The sequence below is a fragment of the Rutilus rutilus genome (genome assembly GCF_951802725.1).
Source record: "Rutilus rutilus genome assembly, chromosome: 12".
In the NCBI taxonomy this organism is placed as follows: Eukaryota; Metazoa; Chordata; class Actinopteri; order Cypriniformes; family Leuciscidae; genus Rutilus; species Rutilus rutilus.
In genome coordinates, this window is record NC_140217.1 from 39,997,808 (window position 1) to 40,010,307 (window position 12,500).

General features: G+C 39.7%; 1 protein-coding gene across 7 annotated transcripts in view; it reads right to left on the minus strand.

Annotated features, from left to right (window-relative positions):
* tox2 (TOX high mobility group box family member 2) overlaps positions 1 to 12,500 on the minus strand; it is a 125,344-nt gene that overhangs the window by 74,821 nt on the left and 38,023 nt on the right. For 4 of the 7 annotated variants that reach the window (XM_084425688.1, XM_084425684.1, XM_084425683.1 and 1 more), the window contains exon 2: positions 3,375 to 3,467. The exons of the other annotated variants lie outside the window; for them this stretch is intronic. In XM_084425688.1, the coding sequence (XP_084281814.1) occupies positions 3,375 to 3,467 (93 nt within the window). The remainder of the gene's footprint in view (positions 1 to 3,374; positions 3,468 to 12,500) is intronic. 7 annotated transcript variants of the gene reach the window in all.

Genomic DNA, 12,500 nt, shown 5'->3' on the forward strand with positions numbered 1-12,500 from the left:
GAAATCTTATTCTTTAACACACTATATACAGGTAATACAATATTATTGTTTAAAGTAATAAATCAGAATTGTACAATTTCAAGGTTAAAGTAAACCTTAGTATTACCAAATATGTTCAAAAACCATTGCATATCCAAGCTGGGTTTTTTTCCGTTTGCTTACAAAAAGTGCTTATTCTTGGAATTTTTAAATATTACATTATATAAAATAATATAGTATAAAATAAATATAAACATATGCCATGTAAATGTTTTTTTTTTTTTTAAACGCTCCCATGATGGCAATACCATGGTATTGTTTAAAGTACCTCACAGCACAATGAAATATGAACATGGAAACCCAATGGGACTATATACAATCTGCATAATTTCCCAGGAAAATCACCATTTTAAAATTCCCTGATATTCCAGCTTTTCTCCCTGATAACGGCTCAGACGGGGTACGACTGGTCAGCGTGAGCTGCTTTGTTGGCGCTATAAATGATTTACGATGCCGGTTTCTGGAACATCAATACCATCTCGTTTCTAATTAAAAAGAAGCCGCCCACAATATTGCACACGGCGGTATTCACTCGAGCAGGACGACGAGAAGATCTTTCCAAAAAGAAAAGCTACCGCAGAGGATTTTTCAGTGTTTTGGAACATGTTTATTTCCACAGTTTCACATTTTCAGTTAATATGCTGAGTAGATCAATTGAAAAGAAAAGCGGAGGGCACACGCAGTTCGAGATTTTCCAGTGAGTCAGACGTGTTTTACTTTGTTAAATACGGACGTCCTTTCAAGTAACGGAAAGTGAAAAAGGAAACATAGGTAATTCTGAGTCAAACATGCACACTTTTGAACGTGAGTCACTTTTGTATGTGTGTGAACCAGCATTGCAAACATAAGCTGTGTGTATCTGCAACTGCAAAAACACCACTGAATGAGCACAGAATAAAAACCAAGCCTACGATCTACAAAGATGGTGCTAAAATGACTGTTTATTCACGTGCATTGCTCATTTAACAAATGCACTACAGTGACTGTGTTTTTATAGCAAATGTGAACTACATTGTTAAAAGCGCTATATAAATGACCATGACTTGACTTGACTTGTTCGTAGAACTCACATTATAAAAATGCATGTAAAATACTATGTCTTTTGGTGAAATAATTCACAAAGACATTCATTCTTAAATGCTCAAAGCAAAGAAAAAGAAAAATAACAACATCCACATTACATGATAATCACTAACTAATAATATCACCAATATTCTCTGAAATGCCATGCAAACGCATTGTGCATGAATATGGTGATCATTCAGTGTCATGGCATTAGTATCTGATGCTGCCACTGTGTGTTGTGTGAGTTTAAGTAGTTACACTTGACTGGTTTTTGGCTCAAGTTTAAACTTTATCCAGCATGTGGTGTGTGTGTGTGTGTGTGAGAGTGGCTGGGAGGTTATGGCGGGTGTGAAGTGTGGCCATATGTGGACATATAGAGACTCTGAGTTCATCATGTGACCCTCAGAGAACCACAAAACCACCACAGACAGACAGTCACAGTCAGACAGCAGGGGGCGCTAGAGAAAACCCTGATCCAAAACCCAGCGAACTGACGACATAAACCACGATGAGTGGACAAACGAATCCAATATGGTGGCTGTGTCAATGGAAATGTTAATTATATTTTCAGAAACAATCTTTGGTTATTTCACCATATATTTGTGTGTCAGCAGATTCTGATTGGATGTTTTTATCATTCATCAGCTGGGAAGAAAAAAAAAAAGGGTCTGAAAGTGATTCCAATGTTGTTTTTGTTATTGCTGTGGTGTGGACTTCGCTGTTCTCGTGGAATTAGAATGATTATTAATTTATATATTAATTTATGTTCAAAATAAATGCCTTTCCGATTTGAACTCGGGTCGATTTGCATCAAAACTTCCTGCCACGCGCCGTACTTCTACTGTTGATAATCCAGCGTCTTCTGTCATTTTGACATTAGTGGGCGGAGTTAGTGTAAATAGACACTCCATTATTGATTTTGGTGTTTGCATACTTGCATAAACTCCATCTTTATTTGTATCTATGGTTTCATGAAGGAACTTTATCATCCATAGAACCTTTCCAGGTTCTTTATACTGGAAAAAAAGGTACTTTACATCATTAAAGATTATTATTAAAAGTGGTTCTGAAAGGTTCTTTGGGGAATCCATAATCCCAGCAAGCAATTCTGCGTTTAAAAGACGTCTAATGGCCGTCCAAACACGGCCCAGACGTCTAGGCTAAAACAGGGCAAAATTTGGGCTGTCAGTGAAAATGTAATAGACGTCTAACCATCGCCCAAGAATAGACTAGTCATCTAAAATATGAACATGTCAAAGATATAAAAACCAAACGCCTTGTAATCACTGTTGACTTTGCTTACATGATGGAATATCATTCATCTCACAAGTTATTTTAGCAAAAACGACATTCAAATTCAAGGTTATTTTGGCTAGAAGTGGGTTACTCATAAGCCCTATTCGGACAGGATTAACTTTACCAGGGTAGATGGAGTGTAATTTTACCACAGGACAAATTAATGGCCAATCCGCACGGGATCAGAGATCTCAGTAAACTAGCAGAAGTGGGAGAGTAACTCGATTTACACACCGCCGTCACTCCTGTCCTCGTGTGTGTGTTACGCTGCTTCCTGATATCATGTGCGCAAACACATATAACCTATATTTATATATATAAAACGGTTATGTCCGGTCGAACGATGTATTAATTAACTTCAGATTGGATTGTGTAAAAGGCACTTATCTAACGCTAAAAGATGTTTCGTGCCTCTAACAAGTGCTGTCGATCTTCTCTCTGATCTGAATGGTGTGTGTGAAACACTTGAGTTTTGCCACAGACTCGTCCCAGTGACTAGAACGCAACTGAATGCTTTTTCAAGCGTCTCAATACTCGAAAAACTGTGGAAAACTACTTTTAAACAGGAAATTATGAAATATTTGCATACATATTTACAGCGGGTCTACTCGCACAGGATTAGTATTACCTGAGGTTATTTCTCCGGACCTTTTTACTGAAGGTAAAAGTCGCCGTAATCTTAAATGACATTGTCCGTCATGATCACTGAGATGCACATTCAGACAGGACTAAAATCACAGAGAAGCTCTGGTAATTATTACTTTACCCCTCCTCTCCATGTTAAACTAGTCCCGTCCGAATAGAGCTATAGCCGGACTATATCGGGTCTATAGTTAACCGAGACGGTGAAATGACGGCTATTGGGCAAAAGCCCCTTGTTTAGAGTGTGTTTCTGGTCAGTAGGTTAGGGTTAGGTCTCACTAGGGTTTGTATCAGAGCTGAAGAGGAAGATGAAGGTGTGGAACGGGTCTCACCCCTGAAGAGGGCAGTCTTTTCTCCTCAGGGTTGTGTCTCACGGGTAACGCGCCGTACAGCCTAACACCTCGATCTCCTACACTGAATCTGCTCTGTAGAGATGGAGAAGAGGAGAGGCGGAAGGAGACAGAGAGGAGAGAAAACACAGGACAACGGACCCAACTTAGAAGTGAAACGACTGATTCATCATTGACAGACAACCAATGAGAGCTTCACAAATCAAAACATCATCAATACCCAACAGGATTTTCCCTCACTGACATTTTACTGTAGTATCTAAGGTGTTTACCCATAATCCACCCTCTAATATTATGGATATATGGCTCATGTCCCTCCTTCAATGTGTGTTTATTTGACTTTTCCAGCTGTTTTATCATCCAGTGTGTGTAAACCGTGCCTTTAATACTTCAGGCGTTTGATCACATCATGATCAGCACTAGTACAAGTGATGATTGACTTAAATGCCACTATAACATATTGAGCTCAGCGTGAATCATGACATATGAACTGATTTCAGTCAGTCATTCTGGCCTCTTCCCACTGCGTGTTCATGTATCTGTGTGTGTGTGTGTGTGTGTGTGTGTGAGAGATCTCCTCTGTCCCACTCTGTGTGTGAGGCTTGTTTGAGGAAACGCTCCCGGCAGGAGTTTTGGCAGTCTGGGTTTAGGAATCGGAGCAATCCAACATCTAATGATTCACACAAGAGAGTGTGCCAAACACACACACACACACACACACACACACAGAAATATGAAACTAGTGTAGTGTACTTGTAGTGCACACCGCTGTCTCTCAAATGACCTGAGAGAAAAATTACAACCGGATGATGAAATACGGCCTCAGGCTCATGAACAAAATAACATGGTACATGTATATGGTTATACCATGGTATTCTTTAAAGTCCCAAAGCACAGCCCTGCATCTTGAATAAAAACTAATTTGATGAATAACATATATCAATATCAAAAATATCAATAAAAACATTCCATAATGCAGTTAATCACTGATTACTCCTTTTAAATGTAATCAAGTTACTGTTCTGATTACTTTATTTCAAAAGTAATTAGTTACATTACTAGTTACGTTATATATATATTAGCTTTAAAATAACTAAAAAGTTTTGTCAAAAGATGTTGTTTTAATGTATTCAAAATTATTGTATTCAAAAATGTATTCAGTTTGTATTCAAATTGTATCAGTTAACTTGCAATCTGCAAAGGAGTTGGACAAATACTAATAATGGAATAATGTTAAATACTCCATTTAATGTCTAGAAACATAAACACAAGCTTTTTCACAACATCTGTCATCAGCAGAAAACATCTGTCCATAATTCTAACCTTGAATTCAGGATTAGGCATAAAATAATGTCGTAATGAAAAGCGGCGGAGAACTGAACTGAACAGATAGTTGTCGTCAGGCTCAGAGGAATCGTGTCTATGTGGGAGTTTTCTGCTGATTAATGGATAATACGAGACAAATAGTTGTTTAAAGCAACAAAAAAATCATATTTTGTTTGTGCTCGAGCAAAACATGCACATATTTCTGGAATCAGCACACCAAAACTAGTAAGAAACAAGTATTGGATTTCATTCAACGGTGGTGTAGCATATAAATATGATAAAGAAAAAGCAGGTGTTTATGTTAAATATTCACATCTCATGGACATGCACATCTCAAAGTACCACGGTAATACCACCACTATATCATAATACTGGCAATGTCTTGTATTTGCATTGCAAAAAATAAACATGTTTTCAATAAAGTTTGATGTCAAATCTTTCCTCACACTAATATCCGCCAATCAGTTTCTCTCAGCCGGCCGATTGTCTCAAGCAGACAACCCACACGTGAAGTGATTCGGCTGAGCGCTGGATGATTCTGCATTTCACTGTAAATCAGAAAGTGTCGTATGACTAACGATATGCTGTCAAGTAAATCTGAAGTGCTGTATTTAGCGCGTGAGAACGTCCCTCATCAGATGTGGCAGATCGGGCCGGCCACGACGCTAATCGCTCAGACAGATTGAAGATGTTGTCATCTATGCTCCTTTCTTTCTTTCTTTCTTTCTTTCTTTCTCTCTGACTTGAATGCCTCTCTCATCACTACAGCTAAACTTAGACACACAACAGGGGTTTTCTGCACCTCGAGTCTTCCTGTTAACCACGGCACGTGTCCGTAATCGACCTGCCCTTTACTGCACACTTTACTGTAACCCGTGGGTGACTTAAGGGGACATTTCTGAACGTTTCGAACCAGACAGCTACCAGAATGATTGTGGTTAAATCACTCGTTTGACTGGAAGATGAGGCTCGTGGATTAAAATTAGAAGATGACACGTTGTTTTGTATTCCTGCTATCATGCGACACGGCTACTAACACATATTTGAAACTCAAACATAACTTTAACATAATTGTTCTTCTGAGTAATGAATCGATCACGATAAGACCAGTGTTGTTACTCTTAACTAAAACTAATATGATTTAAACAATGAAATTATATACCTCTCATCACTATTTATTCACCCTCAACTTGCTTCAGATCTTTCTTCTGCTGAACACAAAAGAAGATCATTTGAAGAAACAGTTATTGGACCCCATTGACTTCCATAGTAATTTTTTTTCCTACTATGGAAGTCAATGGGGTCCAAAAACTGTTTGGTCGACATTCTTCAAAATATCTTCTTTTGTGTTCAGCAGAAGACAGGTATGAAACAACGTTGAGGGTTTCATTATTAAGTGAACTATTCCTTTAAATAAACCAGCAAAGGAACGTTTAAATACAAACAAACAAGACCAAATCTGCATGAAAGAGAAACCCAAAGCACCAGCTGCTAGATGCAAATATTCCCTAAACCGCAAGACCATTACTGCAGTTTGAATATTGGATATTATTACAATGCAAATTGCATAGTGCCAGAGATTAAGTTGCAATTATGGCCTGAAAAGCATCTAGACGGGTGGAATGATTCTATTCCAGGCGCTAAAGCACTGAGCCGTCCACAGTAGGGATGTACTTAGTAATATTAAATATAGTATAAAATACTAGGTGGTGTGGCTGCGTACTTCAGTAAGTGTGTGTTTAAGTGATGATCATGCCAAACACTTAACGCTTGCTCAGTAAATGAACTCCATCAGCAGGAGTGTAGATGTCGACCTGCGCTGGAAACATGAAGATCCTCGTATCATACCATGTTATTTTTGCCGTGAAACTTCATTGTTCATTGCGATCACGTCTGTCAAGCACAAAATCTGGAAACAATACTGTAAAATCATGTTACGGTTTAAATTTACGATACTTTTATGATGTTTTTTAGTCATATATGCTTCAAAGAGCGGCGTGAGTGAATCTTCATTAAACTGGTGCTTCGTTAAAGTTCTGTCCAGTAACAGACGTGTTTTTCCGTCCGCGAGTCATTAAACATAATCAAAACAAACTAATATAAAAGTGGGCGGCCGTTCATAAATGAGACAGAAACGGATCCGACTCTGGCTGACTTTCTCTTTGGAGAGATCGTTAGATTTCTCGTTAGTCTCTCACAGATTCTGTCTCATTATGCAAATAGGGGGAATTGTTTTTCGGTTGTGTGTGTGTGTGTGTGTGTGTGCGTTTAATTAGGATAACAGAAAAATGAGGATGGGGTGCTGTTGAAGAGAACATCTGCAACACAATACAAGACAAACACACTCATATACACGCACACAAACATACACACAAACCCACACACACTCATACACACACACACACACACGCACACAAACACACACACACGCACGCACAAATACAAACCCACACACACACACACTCATACACACACGCACAAACACAAACCCACACACACAAACACAAACAAACACACACACACACACACACACACACACACACACACACACACACACTCATACACACACACACACACACACACACACACTCATATACACACAAAGCCTCACACACTCATATAAACACACACACCATACACTCATACACACTCATATATACACACACAAACACACACACTCATATACACACATGCACACAAACACACACATGCACAAACAAAAAACCCACGCACATACACACACACACACTCATACACACACACAAACACACTCACGCACACACTCATATACACACACGCACGCAAACATACACACAAACCCACACACACTCATACACACACACACTCATATACTCACATGCACATGCACACGCACACAAACACACACACGCACAAACACAAACCCACACACACAAACACAAACCCACACACTCAGACACACACACACAAACACACACACTCAAATCCACACTAACAAACACAAACCCACACACACAAACAAACATACACACTCAAACCCTAAAAGTTGAATTTAACTGTTTTGAAAAATATATTAATAATTTTATGAATAATTTTTCAAAATTCAGGACATTCCTGGGTGAAGTGAGGTGAAGTGAGATTCTCCAGCTGAATAAACCGCGACACACACATTATTTCTGTAGGACGATGATGCTTATCTGTGACATTTAGCTACTTAAAACTAATCTAAAGTGAAGGAGTGATCCGACCGATGGCTTTTATTTCTCTCTGCGGTTGCATCACAGCACAAATCTCTAAAGCACACGATGTTCCCACAGGCCTTTACATCCAAAATAACTCCCGCTGGAAGCTGTCCAGTTAATAACCGTGTTTGTACAATCAACATATTGTTTTGGCCATGTGAAGATGAATGACCTGTTTAAACGAGTGAGACGGACAGACAGAGAGAGACAGAGTGTTGTTGATGATCGATGAGTAGAAATGAAAATAGGCTAGTGTGAATATTTACAGCTGTTGAAATATAAATATTCTAGCAGATTTTTACAATTTCTGGAGAAAACATGAGCCAAACTCACGGCCATATTGTTAGGGTTTTGTGATTGGCCGGGACGTTACTATGCGGTTGCTAAGGTGTTCACATTGGCTTTCACTGCATTGTTATGCATTCCCTATGGTTTCCTTTGCCGATTCCAAGCATTACTATACAGTTTCTAGGGAGAGCAATAATCATGACTGACAAATTCCACTGAAAATATAAATAAAAAGCATGATTTAAGTATGCAGTGAGTCTGTAAGTGCACGTGCACATTATCGTGCCTGGATCAGCGTTTCATTTTGTGGCTGTCAAACTCACAGTCAGAGTGAGAACAACAGAGGCCAATCACGTTACTTTCATTTCAAATGCATTACTATACAACACTCCTAACAGCCAATCAGAGGCGGGTTTCTCTTCAAGGTGATGCTGACTGGATCATGTGACTCAAACTGAAAACACATTCTGACTGTCAATCATCATTTTGCCTTTACATAATCACAGGGATGCTAACAAAACTTCTTATGAGTAAAAACATGCACAGAATTTACACAGAATCTCTTTAACATCTCAGTTGTTACTAAGAGATAAAACGAGGACTTTTTTCTGATGCTTCCTACTTCTCAGATGTTTCTTTTGACAGAAAGACTGTAGTTCTGTCATGACAACTCTGAGTTGTTGGCATGATAATGGATATGACTAGCCTGGTTGCCAGCCTGATCTTAGCCCCGCCCACAACATTTGAGGTCGGGAAGTTCGGTCTGGACTTGATCCGGTGTGGAGCAACTGTGCTCGAACCAGAGCTGCTCGGACCAATCAAATTGCCAGGGCGGGCTTTATACGATGATGGACAGATGATCAACAGTGACGTAATCATCCACGTCACCAAAGAGCGCTTGGGTTGAATTCGTTTACAACAAAGATGGCTGCCGCTAGAGAATTGAAATGTGTAGATTCCGCCATCGCGTCTGTTATAGAAGATATCGACAGCGCATTCATTTTAAAAGAGGAACAGAGTGATTTTTGATGTTCTGCTATGTGGTTGCTAAAGTGTTTTGGTGGTTGCTAGAGCGTTGCTTTGCAGTTGCTATGCTTTTCTGGGTGGTTGCCAGGGCGTTTCTATATGGTTGCTGAGAAAATCTGAGTAAATTTTAGTGTGGTGCATTGTGGTTGCTAAAGTGTTTTTTTGGTGGTTGCTAGGGCATTGCTTTGTTGTTCTGGGTGGTTGCTAGGGCATTGCTACGTGGTTGCTAAGGAGGAGTGATTTTTAGGCTGATGGTATGTGGTTGCTATGGTGTTGCTATGTGGTTAATTATACCACCAGCCGAACTTAGCCCCGCCCACAACATTTGAGGTCGGAAAGTTCGGTCTGAACTTGATCCGTTGTGGAGAACCGCGATCAAGGCATTTGTCGATCGGAAAGATGAATGAAGAACATACGTCACTTACTCCGTTGCTCTGATTGGTTGGAGGTCTATCCAATTGAGTGCAGAGGCATTTTCTTTCTTGGTTCGGTTGCAACGCCCCTTAATCACAGCCCAATGGAGCAGATCAGACTCATATTCTGACTAGAATCTGAGTATGACGACTTCAGGCTAAGATATGACAATATGATATGTTTGGTCTTGGCAGAATAGATCTGCTACTCTGCTGCTGTTATTGCTGCTTATGGATATTGCTGCTGCTTTTGGTTATTGCTTATGTTGGTTATTGCTTATGCTGTTATTGCTGCTTATGGATATTTCGGCTGCTGTTGGTTATTGCTGCTGCTTTTGGTTATTGCTGCTTATGGATATCGATGCTGCTTTTGGATATTGCGGCTGCTTTTGGTTATTGTTGCTGCTTTTGGTTATTACTGCTTATGGATAGCGATGCTGCTTATGGATATTGCGGCTGCTTTTGATTATTGTTGCTGCTTTTGGTTATTACTGCTTATGGATATCGCTACTGCTTATGGATATCGCTGCTGCTTTTGGTTATTGCTGCTTATGGATATTGCGGCTGCTTTTGGTTATTGTTGCTGCTTTTGGTAATTACTGCTTATGGATATCGCTGCTGCTTTTGGTTATTACTGCTTATGGATATCGCTACTGCTTATGGATATCGCTGCTGCTTTTGGTTATTGCTGCTTATGGATATTGCGGCTGCTTTTGGTTATTGCTGCTTATGGATATTGCGGCTGCTTTTGGTTATTGTTGCTGCTTTTGGTTATTACTGCTTATGGATATTGCGGCTGCTTTTGGTTATTGCTGCTGCTTTTGGTTATTGTTGCTGATTTTGGTTATTGTTGCTGCTTTTGGTTATTACTGCTTATGGATATCGATGCTGCTTATGGATATTGCGGCTGCTTTTGGTTATTGTTGCTGCTTTTGGTTATTGTTGCTGATTTTGGTTATTGTTGCTGCTTTTGGTTATTACTGCTTATGGATATCGATGCTGCTTATGGATATTGCGGCTGCTTTTGGTTATTGGTGCTGCTTTTGGTTATTGTTGCTGATTTTGGTTATTGTTGCTGCTTTTGGTTATTGCTGCTGCTGCAGAGCAAGTACAAGACTTGCTACTACCAATACATACACAACACGCTGCTGTGAGCAAGTAACACATGCTGCTGCTTTACAATATAACGTACATGAATAACCCGTAGCAGATCTACACAGGTGGAGCTGGGGAGGGTGGAGGGTTTCTGAAAGTGCGCAACTGCTACAGAAAATGCTGACCAAATATTGAGCCGCAAGCTCATTGGCTACTGATACATCAGGAACCAATCAGGTGTGCCGTAAAGAGAATTATGTGATTGCAATCAGATTGAGGTAAGGACCAATCAGCATGTGCCATTTCATAACATGCCAAGATATAGAAGTCTGCAAAATCTCAATTTGAACTCAAACATTTCTCAACAAATGATCCAAGCTGCTCTCCACATTCATTATTTTTCTCTCATTAGGAAATCATAGGATAAACATCTGAGATAAAGTAGATATTTCAATGAAACATGATAACTAATGTCCTGTGCTCTGAACGAGCAACATGTGAGCTTTAAAATATTCCTTTAATAATTGGACTGTAAGCTTGGCAACAGGTTTCTGTCGCTGAACCAATGGCATTGGAGCGCCGTCAGGCTTCTCCGTTCCTCATCCTCTTTCTTTCCAGAGTATTTGGTGTTATGTCATCCTTCCATACACAGTAATGACAAAAAAAGAGGCCGCATTAAAATAATCTTCCGTTTGCAGCCCAGACAAAAGAAGGAAAGTGATTTCTTAACATGAAAGCAATCTACTTACAACCATCTGCTCGTCGTCTAAATCAAAAGTGCTGTTTCCAGAGAAAAGCCGTCCAAACACTCGCTGCCAAACACACATTTGAGACGTGATGGAGTTTGAAGAAGCCAAGTTGCAAAAACATTGTTCTCGCAAGCTAAGACAAACTCATTTGGATACTAACAGACAGACAACAGACCAGAGAAACTTATTATCCTGAATTCAGTCCAAATCAGCAAACGCTGTAAAAAATAATTATTTCAATTAGAACTGAAAAGTGTTTTACATACAGTCTGATGCCATAAGAGAAGTATTAAACTTCTCTCTCTCTGTGTGTGTGTTCTAGACATGAATGTGCTGTTACTTTACTAAGTACAGATGCAGAATTTTCACCCGCTGAACGATAAAACAGCTGGAAAATTCCCAAATAACAGAAACACTTGGGCCTATAATTAACCACATAGCAACACCATAGCAACCACATACCATCACCCTAAAAATCACTCCTCCTTAGCAACCACATACCAATGCCCTAGCAACCACCCAGAACAGCAAAGCAATACCAAAAAACATTAGCAACCACAATGCACCACACTAAAATTTACTCAGATTTTCTCAGCAACCATATAGAAACGCCCTGGCAACCACCCAGAAAAGTATAGCAACTGCATAGCAACACTCTAGTAACCACCAACTCACTTTAGCAACCACATATCAGAACACTAAAAATCACTCAGACCTCCTTAGCAACACCCTGGCAACCACACAGTACAGCCTAGCAACTGTGAATGCCCTAGCAACCACCAAAACACTTTAGCAACCACATATCAGAACATCAAAAATCACTCAGACTTCCTTAGCAACGCCTGACAACAACACCGAACAGCCTAGCAAATGCCCTAGCAACCACCAAAACACTTTAGCAACCACATACTGTAGCAGAACACAAAAACACTCAAATCTCCTTAGCAACTACATAGCAACACCCTGGCAACCACACAGAACAGCCTAGCA